Source organism: Centroberyx affinis, unplaced genomic scaffold, assembly GCF_046629955.1.
Source record: "Centroberyx affinis isolate AG114_WGS23_722 - 3 ecotype Tasmania unplaced genomic scaffold, CSIRO-AGI_Caff_v1 ptg000378l_1, whole genome shotgun sequence".
NCBI lineage: Eukaryota > Metazoa > Chordata > Actinopteri > Beryciformes > Berycidae > Centroberyx > Centroberyx affinis.
The window spans coordinates 91,177-115,630 of record NW_027279047.1 but is presented as its reverse complement, the minus strand read 5'-3'; the positions used below and the strand labels follow the sequence as shown (position 1 = coordinate 115,630).

Sequence of the window (24,454 nt, the reverse complement as noted above, 5' to 3'; positions counted from 1 at the left end):
TCTCCGAAGCGCCTGCCGCCCACTGGGAAGGTGTCCTAGTGAGAGGAATCAGAACTTGCCCACAGACACATATTTGAGGAGCAGAGACTGTAGGGAAAGACGGCAAATGGAAGGGAGGGAAACAGAGGGGAGCGATACTCTGAACTGACAAGTCCATAAAGATGAAATACCTCCCAGCGGGAACGGTGGTTATTGGGGCATTGGAATGAAGAGAGTGACTTTGTTAGGTGAATAAGAGGAGTGTCGTGCGAAGTTACGGCGAGCGAGTTTCAGCGCAGATTATTTTCTATTAGAAAGTCTCACTGTGAATGAAGATTAACTGTAGCTGTTATGTAAGTGGAAGAAGAAATTGGATGAAAAATGGAATAGGGCTCAAATGTGCATGTGCACGGCAGACATCAGCCACACAGTACTTGCAAATAATTCTTAGTGTTTATCACGGCTAAGATGTCAGTCAAAAAAGGATACTCAATTGACTTCCAAATACGATTTACCATAACTTTCCATAATTCCGTAAGCTTCCATCAGTCGGAGCGCTTCCATGAGCTGAAAATGCTCTTCCTTCCTGGTTTGTTGATGTTGTTTTTCAGTCTGGTTTCCACTCCTGCTGGGCTGAATGTGTGAAACAAGCTGTAAAACACACATATATGATTCCCAGATATTCCCTAATTTCCCCAGAGAATTGATGCTGCTGAATATACAGTATTTCACCATATCTCACTCATGTTTTTAATCTCTCCATTAAGGCTGGTAGAGTCCCAAAAGATTTGAAACATGCCAGGGTCACTCCTTTGTATAAGAAAGGGAGCAAATTGGAAGAGGGGAAATTATCGACCAGTGTCTATTTTGGGAATCGTATCAAAAGTCTTGGAGAAAATAATACATGAGCAAATTAACAGATACATTTGCAATTCTGATTTTTTGTATGAAATGCAATCTGGTTTTAGAGAGTCACACTCTACAGATACATGTTTATTATTTCTGATTAAATAAGGAAAGAGATTGATTTGGGTAAATTCTGCGGCCAGGTACTTTTAGACCTCCAGAAAGCCTTTGACACTGTTGACCATCATGTTCTGCTCTCTAAACTAAAAGCCCTGGGTTTTAATAGCAAGGATTGTGAGTGGATACGGTCATATTTGACTGATAGGTGTCAAAGAGTTGATATTAACAGCACTTTATGTGAGGCTAGAGAAATCAACTGTGGTGTGCCGCAGGGAAGTGTCCTAGGTCCTTTGTTATTTCTGTTAATGACATTAAATCTGACTCAGCTTTACTGGTTTCCCACAAGGACAAGAACATTGTTGAGAGCCAGTTAAGTGAGGAATTGAAAAACATCAGTAACTGGCTGTCTGAAAATAATTTGTTGTTGCACCTTGGGAAAACTGAATCTATATTATTTGGTTCAAAAATAAGGTTGAGTCGGTCCTCGGAGCTCAGTATTACAGTGGGAGACACTCTGATTGCAGCCAAAACTTGTGTTAAATACTTGTGAGTTGGATGGATCCTTGAGTGGAGAGATCATGGGACAAAGAGTTATTAGGGTGGTATTGAACCTTAGCCCCATGACTCACGATGGCCCTTCTGAATTTAAGGAATTAAAATGGTTGACGGTAGAAAATAGAGTAAGGCAGCTGAAATTGAGGCTAGCACATAAGATCCTGCAAGGTAATGGGCCAAGGTATTTTAAGAATTATTTTATGCTTGTTAGGGACTCTCATGGCTATTCAACCAGAGGCAGGGCCACAGATATTGTGCCATGTAGATTTAAGACCTGTTCTGGGCAAAATACCTTTTTGTACATGGCAGTGGTAGAATGGGATAGGCTTCCAGTAGAGATAAAATCAAGTCAGTCTTGTCATATATTTAAACGTGAATGTGGGGAATGGTTATTTGACCAAAATGAAAGAATGTCTTAGAAATGTATATGGGTGTAGGTATGTAGGTAGGAGTGTAAGTAGGAGTATATGTACGGTATGTATGTATGGTACAGGGTTCCTTAGTCATCTGTGACTTGTCTTGCTATCTTTGTCTGCCTTGAAAGAGGACCACAACGGAAATAAGTTATCTTTTAACTTTATTGTGTTATCCTTGACATTTTTTAAACGAATATGTATTTGTCGCAGTGTACGACATTTTATATATATATATATTTTTTTTATATGTCAAATAAATCAAATCAAAATTGATCAAATTCCCTGACCTGCCCTGTCTTGAATACACCTTCTCCATGCTTGTTGTTTTCTGTCTGCTTGTCTAAATCTTTCTTACTCTGCTCATTTTCATTTATTTTGCACTTTGTAACCTCGGTTTTGAAAAGTGCCATACTAAAGATTTCCTTACTTATCTCTCAAAATTCCCTGATACTCCAGATATTCCATGACCAGTGAGAAACCCTATAAAATAGTCTAAACCTACTTATCAGGAATACCAGTCATTATTAACCCCATCCATCTTCTTTAAGCAGGTTAAAACAAATATGAAGAATTAAATGCAAATGCTGATATACTATTGTCTGGTGTCTGGTAGGCATTAAATCTATGTGCAGTGTTTGTATGGCACCCCGGAGGTTCCGGGTGTCCGTTGTGGTCGGCAGGTGTTCCTTTGATTCTGCCATCGACGGCCCGACGATGACTCACCTACGTGACGAAGAGGCCCGCGGCTGCCAGGCGCTGCGTGAAGCAGAGCCAAAATAAGCCGAGGGTTTTTGATCTCCTTTTTTTTGGCTGACCGCTGGGAGCGTTTGATTCCAAAGCCCTCCTCCTCCCCCCGCGATATAATTAGAGTGAGAATGTCCAATTAGTAGATTAATTTGGGTTATTAGCGGGATTAAGCCTTTAATTAGATCACTTTGGCTCGGGATTTCATTTCTCCGGAGAAGTTTGGCTTAAAGGGGCACTTCAGCGAAAAATTCAACCGCTGCTAATGTATTCTAGGCATCATTACATACATCTCTATACAATCTTGGACAGTTTTATTTGGTTTCAGGGTTATTAAGATATATGGTATGCAAATGTGTAATCATCAATTGAGTTTATTGAAATGATACAGAGGGGGAATAGCACAGCTCAAAGCCTCTGTGTGGGATGCTGTTGGAGAAATATAGTTCCCAGGTTATTAAGTTGCTTAGAAGAATAAACAAGGTTTTGAGGATTCAAATGAAAGCAAATCAATACAAGTGAATCTCTCAAGGACCTAAGTCCATCCCGGCGAAAATCTTTGCCGAGGATGAAATAGAGTCGAGGTGGAATATCGACCAAACGCCCCCTCCGATGCTTTGAAACAGTGTATTTTTTTGCCGAGGGGGGAAGCGGAATCCAGCAGCCAACCGTCTTTCTAAAACCAATTTCCCGTCGAGCCGCGGTGCGCGTGATGGAGAAGAGCGCTTTTAAGTTATTCATGGGCTCTGCCGTCTCTCTGATTAGGAGCATGATTATGACAATGTGAAACAATTACTCTAAAACGCTGAGGGGGGGGATCGTTTGACTTGAATCCTAAAAAGCCGCCTCATAGCAGACAGCTGATATTGTGATGCTGTTGTTGGTTTCGCTCCAAAGAGTCTCTGTCCTCATCCGCAAAGATCCATCCAGTTTAATTTTTTTTTTGGTTCTCTCAAGGGCCAGGAGTGTGACTCGGCATAAACCGAAGAGGGATATTTTCAAAAGTGCAAAGAATTGTTTGACGTATAAGCTGAAGAAAAGAAGTTTCCTTTTAAATCCTTTCTGATTGTGGTGGTGTGTGTGAATGAATGTGTGTGGGTGTGTGTGTGTGTGTGTGTGTGTGGATGCTCATACACATTTCCCACAGGTATTGTTCCAGTGTATGTATTGAGTTAAACCTTCAAAGCTGTATTCCCATTTTTACTCTTTGCCTACATCAAGAACCTACAATGAATCTAACTGAACAATGAATCCTCCCGTCTGAACATCTCATTCTTTCCTCCAGTCTGCCTTCATGTGATCAGGCTTAGCAGTTGCATTCAGTATCTAACCTATTACAGATTATTCAGAATGTGTCAAATTATGTGTGTGTCTATGATCTACATATATATATACCTTTAATCCCAGTCCAGTTAATAGTATTTGTAATCTGATTACTGTTTTTTCTTACAGTGACTGTATTTTACTCACATTTGTTTTGTAATCAGATGGCTATAATTGGGTTGCATGTAACATTATTTAATGCAATGTAACATAATGTAGTGGTGGATAAAAAGGTGGGTGAACTATGACCTCAAGTCAATGATCATCATGAGGGAAACAACCATCAATAGAAACAAAATCAAATTATATTTCAGAAAAGCTTTAATTCATGCTTTATCTTTGCCTGAAAAGACTCTATCCTCATATAACACCTGTTTGACACTACATTCTATGATGTAGACTAGGGTTCAACCCATGAGTCTTTGAAGGATGATACTGATACTTTTGGATTGAAGCTGGTATATGTAGCTGATATTTTATGCCAATATTCAGTATCTTTAATTTTGACCATTTTCATGCCAAAAAAAAATACAAGTATTCAGTGTTTCCCCCATAATTTTATTCTTGTCAGGGTGGAAAAGCTTCTGAAACAGCATTTAGACCATCATGAGACACTAAAACTCTTTATGGAAACCAAGATCTTAATAATAATACATATTCATGCATACTTGTGTGGAATCTAATCAGAATGTTTAATTTCAGGTTCAGGGCTTCCCATAGACAACCAGTGTAATCTTGATGAATTCTACAATAAATATGTAATCTATCAAACTGTATCATATCCATCATATCAGAGGCGGACGACACTGACTGGCCGATATTAGATTTTTAATAAAACGGCAATATCGGCCCAATGTATCATCAAAGCAATGCATCAGTGTAACTCCACTGCATAGTATTAACATCATTAAGTGTCACGTCAGCCCTATAATCTTCTCCCCTTGACCTCCATGCGTCCCTGCAGGTACGTGGCCATCATCCACCCCCTGCAGCAGCGCATGTCGTCCACGGAGACCAAGGTGGTGGTGGGGGTGATCTGGCTGCTGGCCCTGCTGCTGGCCTTCCCCCAGTACTACTACTCCAACATGGACCAGCTCCCCGGCCGCGTGGTCTGCTACATCGACTGGCCCGAGTACGCCATCTGCGACTTCAAAAAGATGTGAGTGTCCCCCGAGGAATAGCCGCCGCATTCGTCGACAAGCGGGCCCCTGCTAATTACTTACTGAGTCGAGAGCAAACGTGGGAGGAGGACGGCCGCCTGCATGCAGCGTGAATGGGAAGAAGGAGTGAAGCGGTTTTGTCGCTTTGTTTGCCGCGAATTGATTGAACGCACGTCGGTAGGAGGTTTTTTTTTTTTAGGTTTTTGGAGAGGCGAACAAAGGATGTGATTGAGCCTTTACTCCAGCGTTTGCCGAGGCAACTTCACGTTTTCCATTCACAGCAACGATAACAACAATAATCATAACAGTAATGAACTTCGGTAGAGCAGCTTTTCAAAAGCCGAGTTAATAAAACACTTTAGAGAGCAGAACATGGCAACACATGAACCAGGACAGTAGTAGTCGATCATAAAGTCAATAATAAATAAGAACAATTTGATGAAAATGGGTTTTAAAAAGAGATTTGTTTTCATGTTTAGAGTGGTTTGGTTTCAGTTTTTCCCTCACTTATGTTCACCTCAGGTTACTAAAATGCATCCATGACTGCTGTCAGCAACCTGCAAAAACATGCAGTCTGACAGCACAGACAGCACAGACAGACAGACAGACAGACAGACCCCGTGTCTCACATGTAACGCTGTGAAATGCCCACAGACTGACATCCCAGCAGGCTCGCTTTGTTTATCTAACCCCAACAGATCGAGAAGATGCTGCCTGCATGCTGCACTGGCCCGTATTTACCTCTGCTATTGATTCCAACTTCTCTAAGTGCCTTCCATCCAAACTTGCCTGGACTCTAAACAAAGCAGCCTATTCAATTATCCCCTAACCAGCCTGAATCAAACCTCATTTTATATTCGCGGCCCTGCAAAGCAGCAGCAGCAGCAGCGAGAGAAAACGGAATGAATGTTGGTTTTTTTTTACGGCTACACGCCCCAACCTCGAAGGGATTTGACTTAAAAGCGTGCAGATTCAGAGTCACGCAGGTGTCGAAGTCTAGTCTCGGTTCTCGGCATCGGCGGAACACGCGTAGCTACAAAGGGCCGGACAGGTGATCATCATTTCAAAGCACAGCGTGCGGTCCGGGGGCTCGCTCCCTCGCTTTACAGTTGTTTTTTTTTCTGTTCTTATTAGATGCCTTTTGATTCCGTGGCGTTTATCTCATACGGCAAACTCCGTCGGGGTCAAGACCGCATTTGCATAGAGCTTTCAGACTCGAGCGAGCGGCGGAGAGGTTCGGCCCGGAAGCTTTCCAGGCAACGATCTGACCGGTCACCTTTCCCCCCCAGATATCGGCTTCCCTCGCATGCCGCCGTCATAATATCACACACCGGCAGCCAAACATTTATGGGACTCATTTCCGCGCTCGGTATTTATGCGTCGCTCGTGCTGGGGAAATAGCAAAGGCTGTCAACTTCGACGCCCCCCTCGCCCCATGATCTACAATCAAGGGGAAGGCAGAGGGAACGCATTGCAGAGCGAGTAAATCTTGGAGATTTGCCGCTGTGCCAGGCAGACGCGCAGCTGAAGCGTTTATTCACACTTTGCCAAAGTAGCCACCTGCAATTTCCTTGCATTTGTCTGTTGTGTTACCTCTAGCGCGGTGGTTCTCAACGTGGGGTCCGGGGACCACCAAGGGGTCCTTGAGGGGGTTCCGGGGGGTCCCGAGCATATTGATGAATTGTTAAACTTCACCATTATTTAATTTACAAGAAGTTAACACAATTAGAGAATGTAGAGGAATGACTGTTTTGATCTTAGTTTCACTGTTATCTCTCTACCTACAATACAGATAGTCATGGGATTCCGGACAAAATCATATCTGACAATAAAAATATTCTCAGATTTGGGTCCGAGAGACAAAATCTCATCAAATGGGAGTCCGTGGTCCTAATGTGGACTAAATTAGCGGTTCTTGATATGAAAAAGGTTGAGAATCAATGCTCTAGCAACACATACACACAGAGAGATAAAGGTGCGAACTGGAACTGATTCTTCTTCGGAGGGATGCCATAGAAGAACCATTTCTGGCTCCACAAAGAACCTTTCAAGAACCTTTTAAGATCCCAAAGAACCATATATGGCTCTTTGGGATATTAAAAGGTTCTTCGTTCTTAGTTATTGGATGGTGGGTGATGGCATAAATGTGGAAAATATCCAAACCCCTCCATAGTATATATTGTGCAACTGCAATTGAAGCGATACAAGGGCAGATAAACAAAAACACAACGCAGGTGTCTAAGCAAAGGAGAGCAGGAACGGTTCTTTAAAGAATCTTGATCCGATGAACTATTTTCAGCACCTTTATTTTCCTCTGTGTCCTCAGGCACATTTGCACAAACACACACACACACCACACAGAATATGAGTTATATGAACACATAAACACACACACACACTCCCACATGATGATTGCACATATGCAGGCACTCAGTCACACACACACACACACACACACACACACACACACACACTGTGGTCACAGCTCTCCTCTCAGCTCATCAGCAGCAGTGTTTGCTGCTCTGTTGCCAGCCGGCTCCTGCCTCCCCCTTGCTACTGCCTCCTTCAGATTTCTCTATGGAAATACAGCTTGTTATGAACAGCATGATGGCAATTTCAGCATGCATGATGGGATCCCTGTTGCACCTATTACTTTTTTAATGAAACTGTAATCAGCGATGCACCGGAGCTAAGTGCGAGCGCGGCGGTAATTCGGCCCCGGCCGCGGCGGCGAGTAAATGACACATCTGATTAAGGCTGACCCCGGGTCAGATCCCACATGCTTTTCTTTCCGGGCGTCACCGCCGCCGTCACCGTCACCGTCGACACCCTGTCTGTCGGCCTGTCTGCTGCCTTCACAGTCAGCGGAAATTAGTGGGCAAAGTCTCATAGGAGGGTATAAATAGATGACTGTTTGTGACTGCGTGCTTGCATAGCTAACCCCCCCACACACACAGCACACAGCCACATAGTACAGGGCTCACACACACACACACACACACACTCACATTACTATACTTGTGAGGGCCTTCCATTGACTTCCATTACCTAACCTAATCCTACTTTTTAACCTTAACCCTAAACCCAAGCCCTAACCTTAAATGAACCTTAAAGGAAAATTCCACCCTCAGATACAGGAGTTACTTTGTGAAGAAATGTTGTAATTTACCTCTTTGTTGTATCCGCTTTCCCTCATTCTGCCTCGTCTACTTCTACTCCAGTTACTGATTTCCTACATTTCCCAGAATGCCTTTGGACAACCCCCACAGAACTCGCCTCGACTTGTTGCATCGAGCTGTTGGTTTTATGTGTAGGTGGCGAGAGTAATAGCAATAGTGATAGCAACAAAAAAAAAACCATGTCTTGTGGCTGCATTGCATTCTGGTCTATTGATTCTACTGTCAGTGGAGAAATTTGTCTCTCTGCCTCTCCTACGATGAATTTCTCCCTGTATGATTGTTGAAGGTCGGTGCAAAATGGTGAGTCTGGAAAGAAGCCCTTGATCTTTCATTCTGAGCAGGGCCGGCTCTACACTATAGGGGGCCCGGGGCAAAATTTTCTTTGGGGGCCCCCGAATATTAAACACTAACATAGACATCAATAATAGTTCACAAAATAGCGCAAGGTAAGGCACAAAACAATTAGGAATATGGGACGGGATTGTATTATCATATGTGGCGGCTAAATTGGGATTTGGAAGGTGGGGGAACTTCTGACCAAGGAAAGACCATGGGAGTGGGGGAACAGGCAACTCACCTCAAAAATGAGCAGCACATATGGTTAGTTATGGAGTGACCCCCCAATATCATAATTTTTTGAATTTTTAAAAAGAGGTTCGACTTCAAAAAACAGTGTCATCATGTCACAAATTATTGCTAGGAAATATTTGATTTGGACTCAGAATACAGTTCACAGAAATACATATTTGCAGCACATCACCACAGAAACGTATACACTGCATAGTTGATGATCAACCTGAAGAAAGAAATAAACAAACAACCTGTATATATTTCTGTGTATAATGATTATTTTTTCCTCTACTGCTGACTTCCAGAACTTCCCATCAGTACAATTAGTCAGGTCAAGAACCATGTGCATACTATATAGAGAATCCTTCTTATACTACTTATAGTTGTATATTACCTCTTTATATACTACCTCAAAGAGAAAAAGACATGTTCCATATTTTCTACTTTCATATAGCTACTTCTTTGGGAAGTTTGTGTTGTTTTATGAGAGAGCGAGAGAAAGAAAACAGAGACAGAAGGAGAGAGCAGGGGGGCTTTGAAATGCAAGAGTCTGAGACTTAAGTGAGGAAGATGGATGACATAATGCTGATCAGCAAAGTGGAAAAGCACAGGCGGCTGTATGACTGATGATTGTTCCTACGAAGACAGCATTTCGGAGAAAATATGGTTTGGGATGCTGTTGCCTCCGATCGCAGCCTGGCGTCCGCTCTGCAGACTTGACATGATGAGGGAAACATTTTCGGCAAAAATACACTTATTATCCAGCCTGATTGCTGTGCATGTAAACATAGTCAGTGTTAAAGTTTTTTAGGGTGGATTTTCCCTTCAACTTTAACCCTAATATTAACCCTAAACTAGCCCCCTAAATAGAAGATGTCCTCACTATCTCTCTATCCTCTATCCTCTCTCTTCTGTAAGTATAGAACTACACTCACACGCTCACAAATTGGATCCCCATTATGCCATTATGCAGAAGGAGCACGCATACACCTAATGGAGGCACATGCAGTATAGACACTCTCCCGCTCTCACACACACACACACACACACACACATACACACAGAGACAATCATGTGGAAAATCACAGAGCGAGCACACCTTGTTCTCGGTGGTCCCTCTCCTCTAAATTGGGCTTCATAGGAGCAGAGGCTTTGATCATTGCCAGTAAGGCGGCGTGGAGCAGGGCGTCATGTTACCTCTCTGTATTCATTTGCCTCTGCTGACTGGGCCCCGGCTGCAAAGTCAAAGGAACAGCGTCCCCTCCCCCCCCCCAGCACACACACACACATAAATTCTGATACACACACACTCACGGGTTTACATAAGCACACACTTGAATACATACCCAGAATACATTTTCACGTTGAACTGGCATGCATCAACTTTCCTCTGTGTGAAATCCGGACCTAAATATCTTTCTGATATCAGCATCTAAAGCTGTTTTCATATGATTTGTTACCGTGTCATAATATCATATTGTGAAAACCGTGTGCTGCTTTCAGTTGACGTTCAACATGCCCACCTCCCACACATTGCCGTCCGCGAAATGCTCGCTCTGTATGCTCACCATTTGCATGCATATTCACACTTACGCACACACGCACACACACACGTATGCACACCGACGGCTCGGAAACAAAGACATTTAAGGCAGGCTTGCCAGGGGAAGAGATGAGGCGGCATCACCAGGACAAAAAAAAACAAAAAAACACGCAATATTACTGTGTATAATTCGTCAGAGTGTCATCCCTCCCACTCCTGTGGCCTCCGCTGACTGAGATTTTATTGATTGAGCTCGTATGACAGCAAGGTGACATAGTACAGCTTCCACTCCCCCTAAAGCTCCATCTGTCAGAGGGAGGGAGCGTCTGCTGGGGGCCCCGCGGCAGGGAGACCGGGTCTGGTCAGGCACAAACTCTATTCTCCTGAGGTAATAATTCAGCTACACTCGGTGAACAGTAAATGAGGGAACTTTAATCAGAAAATGTGCTTTTATGGCTGAAGTCTGCTCATGTATTTTTTTTTTTTTTTTTTTGCTGTGAAAGGCTAGAAGAGGAGAATGAAGGATCCAGGCACACTCCCACTGTTCTGAATTCCAGCAGAGCGCCTTCAATGGTGTAATGATTTCTGCAAATTGCCTTAAGATTCACACCAGGCTCAGCTGGAAGTCCTGTCTGTTCATTGGGGCAGACTTTTCTACTTGTTGCTTCCACCTAGGGCTTTGGCAATCATAAAATTTAGTAATGATGATTATTGTCTCACAGATAATTATGATTATGATCCAATTGCCTTTTTATCCCAAGGAGAGTGAGTAATGAAATGAGCACATTAAATAAATGCATCATAATATTACAATTAAACAATGTGTTGATAGGTACATTACAATGATAATGCGTCGGTAAACTTCAAACGGTTTATGCGCGCACAATAGAAAAGATGGATTTGAATCCCCAGCAAAGACACCAACAGACCGCACAGCGTCTGCAATCTAATTACCTAGTGCACAAAGGAAATAAAACATCATGCTGTAAAACTTTATCTTTGGAATAAAACAACACAACCAAATCAGTGTCGGTGTTTCATGTCTAAAATGTGACCTCCACCCCTACGCCAGACTGAAGCAGAATATCAGTTCTGTGTGGGTCTATTATCTTAGCCACAGACAATCACTGTCCACCAGGTGTGACCCAATTTTGCCCCCAGAACAGCCTGAATTGTGCGAGGCTTCATGGATTCAACAAGGTGCTGGAAGTGTTCCTCGGGGATCTCGGTACATGCGGACTCTCGCTCAGCATCACTCAGTTCCTGCCAGATTTTTTCCGCTGCCACATTCATGCTGCGAACATCCTGCTCCACCTCATCCCAAAGGTCTCCGTTGGGTTGAAGCCTGGGTACTGAGCTAAACGTCACTGCCATTGTTCCTGAAGCATCTTTACCTTGCTGGAAGGCTAGAGTGTGGCCGTGAAGGGATGCAGAGAACGTTCTCCACCTTTGTACTCTTGACACCAGGCAAGACGGATCCACGGATTCCTGTTGTTTATGCCAAATTGGACCAGGCAGTGTTTAGCCTTCCAGTTTTGGAAGGCCCACTGTAGCATCACTTTCTGGCCCGGTCTTCTGTTGCTGTAGCCCATCTGCTTCAAGGTTCCACGACTTGAGCGTTGTGAGATGCCGTTGTTGAACTGTTGAACTGTTGTTTGCATTCTTGTGGTCCGTCTGTTAGCTTGTGTCAGCATTAGAGAACCACCATAGTGCCAAAATCCCAGGAAGGCTATTGTGTTTGTTAGATGCTGGACCATCGTAGCACGTTCGCAAAAAAAAGTTCCTTAAAACATGTTCATTCTAATGTTTAGCAAACACTAACTGAACCTCTTGAACCCTGTCTGCATGATTTACACTTGTGATTTATGACTCACGGTCTAGAAGAATGTGTGGGAAGGTGTACTTGCCGTTTAGCATGCCAGTTTTGGTGGACATTTTTATCCATAGCACCTTACGGTATCATGAGTACATGCAAATCCCCCCCAACCCTGTCAGTTTTAATGCCATGCTTGTACACATGGGTTGTGCTGGTTTTTGCGCCATCTTCACGGTTCCCTTGATTTAGACTCAGGTATATGTAGATATCAGTGCTGGCTCAGTAGTGTTAAACCCCAGTGGGAGGCTGTCTACCTCTCTGTCTTCCAGCCAACTCACCTCGACAACACCTTTCCCTACAGCCAGAACCTGGCAAGTCATACTGACAAGCCTGACTTTTTCAAAGCAAGAAACGAGTTTTGCTCATGACAGCGGCTTTACAAAAACAGACGCCTGCGAAAGAGGAGAGCCAAGAATGGAAAAAGGGGGCCCAGTGCCTTTCCTTTTCTCTGTTTTTTTTTTTGGAGTGCCATCACACACAGCTGGAGAAAGGGGGAGATGAATAAACTATATCGCAGCCTTGCAATTCTCACCCTCCGCCACGCACCGTTTTGTAAAATGAAAAAGACATTTATCTCGGGGAATGCTAATGAATTACAAACGTCGGCTGCCTGCTCTGCTTTGAATTCGCCGTGTTTCACTTTATCATTGTTGTTCTCCGAGGAAGGATGTTAGAAAGCTGTGACAGCCAATTTCACACGTCTTTGACAACAAATCCGATGAAGGAGCTGAAGGAGAGGGGGCAAGAGAAAAAGAAAATGAATGCGTATGCTGCTACTGTCCTAATCATTCTTAACAGTAAAAAGCCATTAATGTTGTATCCAGTACAAAAGAGATACAAAATCCATCCTGTTGTAGCTAAAAATTGGGACCTATGTTGGAGAAACACATTTAAACACACCCGCACATATACATGCACACACACATGCACACACACATGCACACACAACAGGATTTACATAAGACTTTTCCGGTAAGCGGATTACTCCTATATGGCCACTTGTGTGCATACAAATGCCTCCCATTTTTCCAAGTAAGTGGATTGTATGGCAGCTTCGTTTCCCCTGAATTGATTTTCGTCAGCCTCATGTTAAATGTTTCATAGTGTGACCCGCTCTCCCACTCCTGTGCATTGTTGGCTTGAAAAAGAAACATTAATGTTTGCTTATACTGGTGTTGCAAAATGATTTTGTTGCTGTAATAAAACTGTAACAAAATTTTTTTACAACATTTCTGTTGACACAGTGCAGAGAGAGAGGAAAGACTGTGAGCCAGAATTGAACACATCATGAGTAAATTCCTGTGTTTCATAAGATTTTATATTAGGCTACACTACCTAGAGGCAGCAGCTGCACCACAAATCTCCTACAAACCATTTCTGGTGCCAGGATAGTCATCCAGTGGAGAATTGACTGTGTGCAAATGTCTAAATAACAGCCTGGTTAAAGAGAGGGATATCTGTAAATGCAAGGTGTGGTGTGGCTGTAGATCCATTCAGAAACATTAGTAAAAGTGAACTGTGATGAGGTGGATTTGTTTCCAAATGTAGTTACTGACAAGACAGTAAATTGTCTTGTCTTTAGCCCTAGTCTCTACTCCAAAACATTGAGTTGTAGCTTGAGAAGTCAGCTCAGTTAACCTGAACAAACAGTTTTTGACTTTGTTAGCAAGCTAACTACAGCAGGCTAATTTAGCAAAGCAGCCGGTGTTAATTTTAATACTAGCCACTACTAACACTAGCTTCTACTAGATCCGTTTGCTAGTGTGCAAATCACAATATAAGATTGTGATGGTTAGCTAACCAGATAACATACTATGGTTAGCTAGCTAACAAGCTGAAATAATCTAAACATAAAAGTGATAATATTTAAAATTATCAGTCAATTACAGCACCAAAATGAACCATATCTATTCAGTTCTATTGAGACAATGAAGTTTCCATTTAAAAACTCAGCAGTCAGCTGTTTGCTGTTGCCCAAGAGCAGAGGACCTCCAATATGGCTGCCAAAGGGTGCGTTACTGAAAGCGCTCTTTAGGTAGCCCGTATGTTGTAACAGATATTTCATTTCATATTTCACGTTATTATTATTGTGCTCACTTGCTCAAATATTTCAACAACCTTTACCCGCTCTCTACTAGGAATCTTGACATTTTCTACTTTTTTTAACCTTGGACAACCATGTGTGTGTTTTTTACAACTCACGATATATAGGCTAAGAGGCATTTTTGTCTTTTAATCCACTGGATACTGTAACTCATGCTTTTATTTTGTCAAGCCTTGACTATTGTAACTCCCTGTTTAGCCAGCAGATTACAGTAGGCTACATCCCAATTACAGTTAGTGAACCAAAATGTTGCAAACAGACTCCTGACAGGAACTAATCAGAGACAGCAATTACCCCCATTTAAGCTTTGGCTTCCACTGCAATTTATTTATTTATTTTTGGCATTTCTGCTTTATTTTGATAGTCACAGTGGAGAGAGACAGGACAGACAGGGCAGAGAGAGGGGATGACATGCAGCAGAGGGCACAAGCTGGATTCAAACCCGTGCCGCTGCGATAAGGACTTAGCCTTAATGGCACGCGCTCCAGTTGAGCCAGCAGAGGATTGATTTTAAACATTTACTGATTACCTAGGCCCATAAAGCAGGTGTTAGACTAGTGCGTAGCTATATCTGTGAGCTTTTAACTTCCTGTGAGATCCCTTGAGTCCAGGCTGAAGACTAAAGCTTGATGGAGCTTTCTAGGCTCTGAAACTAGCTGCCAACTCACTGTCCTCCTTTAAAATGACACTTTTCAGGCTTGCTTTTACTTGAAATATGGTCTGTATTCTGTTTTTCATCTGTTTTAATAGCTATTCCATGCATTTGGCCTTTTGTAAATTATTTTTTCACATTTTTATTTATCTTGTGTAGCACTTTCTACTTCTATTTTGATAAGTTCTCTATACAGACAAGAGGTTATTAGAATTGTATTATTTTGGTGACATACCTTTTCTGCAGTGTACCTGTGTGTGCGTGTGTGTGGCTCACTGTGTGGTCATTTTTACTCTGATGAAAGCCACTGTGGAGTTCCTGTCCTCCTGGGCGTTCGGTGGGATTAACATAATTGTAGTTAATTGCCAAGGAAATGGCCTGCGAGGCTCAGCTGTACCGTTCACAGTGAGGAAAATGGATTGTCCCTCTGTACATGCTGCAGTCTGGGGGTATGTACACACGTTTCATGTTTTACACCATTCACATTCAGGTAATAGAAGTCAAACACAGGATTCAAATAGATTTATAAATAATAAATATAGTTTCCCAATCATTTATTCACACACACACACACACACACACACACACGCAGATACATACACCCACAAACACATGTCCAATTGCATATTAACAGGCGTATTAATTGACACACACTCACTGGGGCGCGCAAAGGGCTAACAAGATCAAGCACTGTGTCTGTGATAGATGACCTAATCATTGACTAAATACTGAGGCTGTCATGATTAATTAATTCATAAAGGCTTTAAATCCATTGGACAGTTAGTGGAGCAAAGGTCTAACTGCTCCGCCTCACATCTTAATGCATTTTATAAACCAAAACTCTGGTTCCGACTCCTTTGACAAACAAATGATGATTGATTCAGCCCTCGACTCGACTGAGCAACTTTGTATTTTACTACTTAGCGCATCAGTACCTCAGGGTTAGATAGTTGGCAGGCTGGCATACATATGAGGCCCACTATTAAATAGGAAGTGAGGGTAGATTTTTCCAGGTGAGAAAAAGTGAGAGTCTCCCCTTACACCAGTAAGGGGAATTTCCCACCAATTTCCCCACGGGGATTAATAAAGTGATATCTTATCTTATCTTATCTTACTCAAAACACATTGTAGGTGCATTGTATTATGGGCAATTAATGCTATTGTCAATGGAGAAATTGGTATCTCTGGCTCTTCTATGATGGATTTCTTCCTGTATGATTGTTGATTATTAGTGGAAAGAGTCAAGAAAGAAGCCTTTGCTCTTTGATTCTGAGGACTGACACCAAAGCCTGATGTTTACCACTTAAACTTTAGGTAGTTGAAAATTTGTGTTCTATTAAACTCGGAATATGTCAATGTGACATTGCTTCGTCTACATTTGGCCACTTATCCATGGCAATAAGAAACATTCACCACCAAGCAACAAAATGGACCCAAGGTACATTGCCTGTAGCTGTTTTTAAGTGTTAAATACTGTAGGAAACTCTTAAAGTTGATCTTTTGGCACAACTTGCCCCGTCCTTATGTGCAACTTATCCCTACCCTGAGGTAAGTTGTGCCAAAAGACCAACTTGTTTTTAGTCATACTTGTAAAACTTGGCCAGTTTACAGAACTTGTTTTAATTCTTGAAATAAATACACATATATTTTGCAGTACTAGCACAAAATGTAAAGATTTTATTGATTTTACCCCTTTCTCCCTATGTAATCCTGTTATGTATTTATTTATGCGTTTAAAAAAATCATATTGGAACACCAGTATAACTTGTGAACACCAATATAATTTTATTTATGAATTTAAAATCGATCATAAACAAACTGCAACAGACATTTGATTTTCGCCGGCAGTCGGCAGCTCATATTTATGGTAAATCCATCATGAAACGAACACAGTATAACATGCTCTTCCTTCCTCAGTCCAGTTCTCAGGGACAGAAATGCCATTCCTCTATGCTAACTGAAATGCAAATTCTCTGGATTTCAAGGGCATTACTCCATGAAACTGGTTAGCGGGTCTCTTGTTGGCTGGCAAGTTCAGATTCCATTTTATCATCCAAAATATGATGAGTTTTTGCTCGTCTGTCATAACCTGTCCTTCCGGTACTTCTCCTTTTGTCTATTTTCTCAATATATCTCTTCATTTCTCTTCAGCGTCATTCTGTCTAACTTATGTTTCCTTGCCACTGATCACGCCGCTGTATGGCTGCCTAGATGCAAGAAGTGGTCCAACTTGCCCCTTTCTCCCCTACAATAAAGTACGATAAATGCATTGCACTGGATGATTAAAGTGATTGCGATTGTGACTGTCTTGCTGTAGGTACTATGTGTGTGTGGCCATCCTGCTCTACTTCCTGCCTCTGCTGGTGATGGGCTGTGCTTACCTGGTGGTGGGAATGACCCTCTGGGCCAGCGAGATCCCTGGAGACTCCTCCGACCGCTACAGAGAGCAGCTGACTGCCAAACGCAAGGTAAGCCCCACTTTGGACAGCTTTCCATGCCGCAGAAAATCTCAACAAACAAGCCACAGGTGCCACCCGCTACATCCCCCCCTAAAAGTGCATCGGCGACTCGAAGATAAACTGGGGGCAGAGGACACAACAAAGGGGATTAAGCGGTTTCTAGCATATTGACATCCTTATCATTGCTGGCGAGATCTGTATCACCAGACCATGCAGAGGCAATCTTTAGGGATTAGAGTGCCGTCCAGCTGTCTTCCTAGCTGATCTCCGAGGCCGTCCCATAGAGAGAGCCTCCTCTGTCCTAGAATCCCAATTGTTTCCAAGCCTATGGGGGGCACCGGGCCGGCAAATCCCTCAACTGGTCCATCAATATCATTTTTTATTAACACGGCTTGATCAGCATCACAATCGAGCTCACACATGGTCACATTATCTGGGTCCAAAATCTCCCGCTCATCAGTCGCAGTTTCAATCGTTTCCACATCTCCCTGATCATGACTATCAAGGCCCCCCCCCCCCACTACCCCTGGGGAATGCCTCTTATTTCAGTTCTGTGTACTTGTCAGACTGCCCCTCCCTGGCCAACGGGGGCAATTGAATACACGACACTTCGCTTGGGAGGTGATCTTATGACTTGATAGGGTGGAAGGTCCCACAAATCCTGGATTTTATTACAGTCCATGGCTGTACGCCAGAGCACCCTGTACAATATCTGGACCACTGTCATGACTTTGACCCTTCTGAGCTCGCAATGCCCTTTTAGCAGTCAGCCGTTGTTGCACCGGATCATATGCAGCTGCCAGTGACTCCTGCTCTTCTTGAACCCACTCTTCCACAGAGCAGTCTTCATCAGCATCCCCATCGAAACCTATTAAGAAATCCACAGGCAGGTGAATCGTAGTATTATAGGCGTAAGTCACTTGGGAGAGATATCAAGACCAATGTCGCCTTTGTTCAGGGAGAAGGGTGCGTAATAAATCATGAAGGGTACGATTAACGTTGACCGTTACCTAAAGGGTGCTAGGGGGTAGTACGACTGTTCTCAATCTTATGAATCTTACAAAGCTGCTGAATCAAAGAACTCTCAAAATGTCACCTCTGGTCTGAATGAATACAACTGGGACGCCCAAATAGATGAAACCACCGCTGTACTAAAACCTTGGCCTTCGTACTGGCTCACTGATCCTTTTTTTTTTTTTGAGGATTCGGAAAAACCAACACTCCCCATAAACGGGTTAACTTTTGGCTGGACAGCCTTACAGGACACACCAGGACACACCTCACAATCTCGACACCATTTCTCTACATCCTTATACATACTTGGCCAGTAACACTGCAACCGCAATGTCTGCTCAACTCCCTGGTGACCATGATTATCATGGAGCTCATCAAGAATATTCTTTTGGAGGCGCTGTGGCAGTACAAGCTGGTACACCTCCCTACCTCTGTCAGGGGAATAAATACAGCACGGACTCCCTCTCCTCAATACGCCCCCATTGCCGAACCAACTCTCTTGTGCCCGTACTGAGACTATACCTCTCTTGCAGCCCATCCTGGCTCCCTTCCACTATTTTAGAAAAGGCCCAATGATAGGGTCTTGCTTCTGCAAGATCAGCAGATCAGCTATGGGTGAGATAATTGCACTTGTTTCCATTTGTTAAGACAAGACTTTCCTTAAAGTGACATTTTCTGGAGTGATCTGCCTTGTTTCAAGATATTTACACTTCTAGAGAATTCTTTGAACAAGTGAAACTGCATTGGAAACAAGTGGAATTACCCCCAGCACACCAGTGGAAATGTGCACTTGTTTCAAGGAAAATATGATTCTGAATTCTGAATATGAGACAATACGGCTTGTTAATTTTGCAGGGTAGATAGCTTTACACATGCAAACTATCATCTCATTAAACAGGTCATTTAGTCTAGCATTTTGTGTTTTGCATTGGGTGATTTGCACTGGAAACAAGTGAAACAATATTACCCCACCAGCATATCTTTCCAGTTTGTTTTAAAAACAATAAATACACAGTACTACAACAAATAATACTCAGTAGCTAAGTTAAACTACTTTAGGTGGACATCTATTGCACTAGGCTAAATCTGAACATGTAAGGGCTGGTAAATCTTTTTTACATGATTTAACAGGAAGGACATTAGACAGGATGAAGTAAGTGAAAATGGATTTTCAATGAAATTTAATGGAATCTCATTTTCCATCATCAGTACATCTGGCCAAATTAGAGACAAGGTTGGCTACTTTTCAAAATGAAATCTGTGATAACTTCATTAACCATTTATTTAAATTGTAATGAATAACTTAATCCACTGGCATATAGCCTCAGTAATAAAATCGGATTACTTTTAGTTACTTTTGTGTTACCTTGTCATGAAAAAATATATTCTAATTTACAGATTTCAAGTAATTTGAATGGTGTTAACAGTTTAAACCACTATCAAACAATTTTTAAGTAATATTACTGTTAACTCACAATAAATGTCTATGGTTTCTAAGGAAACCAACAAGTAATCACATAATTTTTCAAAAGTGATCTGATTTTTTACAGTAGCTTTAATGGATTAGTTACCAATTCATGTAATGAGATTACCGTCACCCTGTGCCATATGATCTGTTACTCCCCAGGCCTGAACAGGACATAGCTGCAAGGTTCATATCTGCCTGCATTTCCCTCCAGTCATTACATAATCATCATAGGACCTTGAAGTTAATTGATAGAGCAGTGTTAAAACAGAATTTTATCCAATTATTTTGTGAATTTCAAATAAACCTTTGAAGGTTGCAAAATTAAAATGTGAATTAGGTGTGCTTCCATCAGCTGGGTTGAAGAGAATAGATGGGCTTCCTGATTGTCAGAAAAAAACACATCCACCAGAAAATTTCCAGAATTAGTAGTATTGGCCAGGTTGTTGCTGTTCTTTGATGTCAGCAAATGTTATCCATATTTCATACTTTCATCCGAAGACAAAAACAAAGAAATTAACTTGGTAATTTTTAATGCACCAACTAATTTCCACACAACTACAATGGAAACTGATACATGGTAGAAATAGCAGGTATGACGTATCTAGGAGGTTGTGGTGGACAGATATTTTCACTTCAGAACATCTAAAGCCACTTTTGAACTGTTGTGCAGTAAGACTTAACTATTCGTGCCAAGCCTACCTCATTGTTTATTCGACAAATGCATTTTCATCGGTATTGATTGCGGAATTTCTTAATCAGCAAAAGAATTTGAAACGCCTCAAGTGAGTGTAAAGGCTTTTTATTTGCGATATTGAGGAAATTCTATCAAATTTGCCATTTCCATTCAGCCTTTCTAAACATAAAAAATATTAAGATGGCAACCCAGCTACTGATAAAACACAGAAGGAAGAGAAGTGAATGTGAATTTGACCAGGTGAGATGAAAAACTCCAAGGGGCTTATAAAAGATGCCTTAAAAGAAACAAAAAAAAGCAGAACAAGCAGCACCCAAAACGATGAAAATCAAGACGAAGCGAGCCTGAGCGCTTCTGTCCTGTGTCTCCGTCAGGTGGTGAAGATGATGATCGTGGTGGTGTGTACGTTCGCCATCTGCTGGCTGCCCTTCCACGTCTACTTCCTGCTGCACCAGTTCTTTCCCGAGATGTTCGAGGAGACGTTCATCCAGCAGGTCTACCTGGCCATCATGTGGCTGGCCATGAGCTCCACCATGTACAACCCCATCATCTACTGCTGCCTCAACGACAGGTCTGTCTGCACACACACACACACACACACACACACACACACACACACACAAACGCACACACAAACAATTGGCAAGTACTGGGCATTAGTGGGATTAGGCCTAGTGTAGAAAGTAGAAATTAGTAGAGGTAGAAATTTTAGTAGAAGGTAGAAATTTTGGCACAAATGATCTTCTGTATTTTGATGATGAGGTCCCCTGATAATACTAATGCCATACAAATCAAACTCTAAATTTCAGCCAAAATTTGCATTCGGCATGCAATTTGTTTTTCTTCTTCTTTTAGACACGCAATTTTTATGTCATAAAAAATGGAGGGAGGTTGGGGATCCTCACATTATTCTAATCCCATGCAAATAAGGCTTTATTCTGCGGTAACTCTAATGCTGTCATACAAATTGAAATAGTAATAGTTTACACTGCGTCGTACTGGGAAGAGTAATCATATTACACTGGGCACACACACACACATTGATGTGCACACATACCCTGACGAAGCCAGCACTGCTGTCCAAACGTAAGATAATACAGAATTCTGCATCGGAGCTATGGGAGTGGGGCTATAACTCTTTACTTTGAAGTTTTTGTTCCTGTGGGCCAGCACCCCAGTAATATTGCGTTTCAACTCATCTCCAAAGCACACATACTCCCAACAATAACAATAGTGTCCAATACTGCTGAAGGGAAACAGAGCATATACATAGATATACAGTACATATACAAAGACATGTCACCAGAGATTCATTTTACATGCATTCTTCATTGCATGACATGCACTCTGATGCATTTTTTTCCTTTTTGTGTGTCTGTCTCTCTCAAAAAAATGTGTTTAAAATTGACTCCTAAAAAGGCTCTTTAATAGATAGATAGATAGATAGATAGATAGATAGATAGATAGATAGATAGATAGATGTGTTTTTTAGATTTCTGGAGAATCCTAACTTTTGACTCTTCAGCAACAAACCAGAGTTTTTCTTGCAGCGGGGTACAGACCAAACAGCAATGGTATCCCCTCTCAGGACTACAACAGAAGACACACACACACACACACACAGTGTCACACAGCAGTATCTCATCCTCTGCTGCCTCGGTGACAGGTAGTTTAAAACCCAGTCAGAGTCGAGAGGCTGCGTACGCTCACTTTGAGCTCGCTTGCCCGGAAAGACGCGTTCGTACCTCCAGCGCCTCAAAGACTTCCACACATGGGCCGAAGTTCAGATCCACTTCTAACTTCCATACCTGCCTGTGAGACTGTGGCTGAATTCCACCGCCGAACATCAACAGTTTACTCTCATGCGCCGGCGTGTTTGCATTCTGGCTGTGAATAAAAACGTCGGCGAGTTTGGCAAATTAGAAAAGGCAGATGTTTGACTGCGCTTGTGTGTCTTTGACGAATCGTCTCCCATTGTCCTCCGTAGCGGCCACCTGTTAATCGTCTCCTCTGCCGTCGGAGAGATGAGGATTTCACGCTGTGGGGGTATTTTAGCCTCTGAATTTCATTACGTCCTAAGAATGAAAATATGTGGGTTGGACCGCGAGCGATGAGCCAGGGTTTAGTCAGCGTACTGTACAGTATATTGGCCGGCCCTCGCCTCCATCAGCCCTGGCTCATTGAAATTCAAATGACCGACGTTGGCCCTCTCCTCTCATTTTCCATCAATCTTTCCTCGTCGCTCTCTCGCTGTCATCTATTGACGTTTTCCCTTTTTGAAATTCCTCCCCCCTTCATCCGCCCCTCTGTCTGGGCTTTGCATGTGTGAGCGTGTGTTGTTTTTGTCACTCACGAGCGTGCACTCTAGTTCATTTGTGCATACTGAGGTGAGAGGTTTTCATCCCGTTTTCATCATCATCATCTCACCTGCATGATGTGCGTTTCTGTCTTCTCTCCTTTCTGTAATTTCTATTATTTCAGGGTCTGAATTTATTTTTAACTTCTAACCGCCTGCAAAGCACTAAACGCTGGTGAAATTTGTCTTTTGCAGATAAATCAGTAAATGTCAGTAAATTACAGCTTTTTGAGACAATAACATTTGAATGCATTGGTAATATACAGTCTACAGTCTTTGCCGGTTTGCTTGACTTTATCCCTGCTGGCAACCATACATTCTCTCTGACTGAGCCAATCAAATCATAGCAAAACAATGGCTCTCTATCAAACACCATATGAACTTCTGCAGACTTTCCTAGTCTTGAGAACCTTCTTGAGGATTAACATCAAACTGCTCTGTTTGAATTTGAATTCTGTTGCACCTCATGATGAATTACAAACTTGATCTCTTCTGATTGACACTGTATAGGCTGTCATGTATGAAAAATCTAGATTCATTATTTTGTCTCGTAAAAATTATTCTTGGCAGGTCATTTGTTTTTTATTTCACCACCTCCTGGGAAGTGAGCCAGGTAATTGTTTATATGTGCACATCAACCAAACTCCATTAAACTAAACTATGCGCTTGTACTTGCACAGGTTCCGCGCCGGGTTCAAGCAAGCCTTCCGCTGCTGCCCCTGCGTGCCTCGGGGCTCTTACGAAGGCCTGGAGCTCAAGAGCACCCGCTACCTGCAGACCCAGACCAGCGTTTACAAGGCCAGCCGCATGGAGACCACCGTGTCCACCGTTCTCCAGGTGGGGGACGACATGGAGCAGCCCAAGCCCAGGGCGATAGCCGGCCCGGGGGGCGCCGGGGGGACCGCGGTCGGGGCCAGGCCGCATCGCTCCTCCCTGGACCTCACCTCCAACGGCTCGTCGTCCCGGAGCGTCTCCAAAACGGTGTCAGAGACGTCCAGTTTCTACTCCAGTAACAACCTGCAGGAATAGACACAGTCGGGATTTTGCCTGCCGGCAAGGAGAGAGAGTGTGTGTGTGTGCTGTATGCGTAGCTGCTTTTGCCTGTGTGCGTTCCATGCAAAAGTACAGTATGCATGTGTGACTGTGCCAGCGACTGTGGCTTGTGTTTTCGATGAATCCGTGGCCAATGTCTTTGCTGAGATCTCATATTCAGTGATTTAAAAGCGAGGCTTGGTTCTTGCTCTCTGAGGGCTGTCCTTACCCACAATGCCCTTGTCTAAAGTACTCATCATGCAGCTCATTCTCCTCCACACTGAATGACCTGCTGAATATAAAAGTTAATGGCTGGCTCAGCGCCGAAATCCAGAGTGATGATCAACACTTCAAAGACTTCACA

General features: G+C 42.7%; 1 protein-coding gene across 1 annotated transcript in view; it reads left to right on the top strand.

Annotated features, from left to right (window-relative positions):
• tacr1a (tachykinin receptor 1a) overlaps positions 1 to 24,087 on the top strand; it is a 30,528-nt gene extending 6,441 nt beyond the window's left edge. The window contains exons 2-5 of the mRNA XM_071515901.1: positions 4,948 to 5,142; positions 17,385 to 17,535; positions 21,077 to 21,273; positions 23,739 to 24,087. Coding sequence (XP_071372002.1) covers positions 4,948 to 5,142; positions 17,385 to 17,535; positions 21,077 to 21,273; positions 23,739 to 24,087 — 892 coding nt within the window. The remainder of the gene's footprint in view (positions 1 to 4,947; positions 5,143 to 17,384; positions 17,536 to 21,076; positions 21,274 to 23,738) is intronic.
• Positions 24,088 to 24,454: the final 367 nt, after the last annotated feature.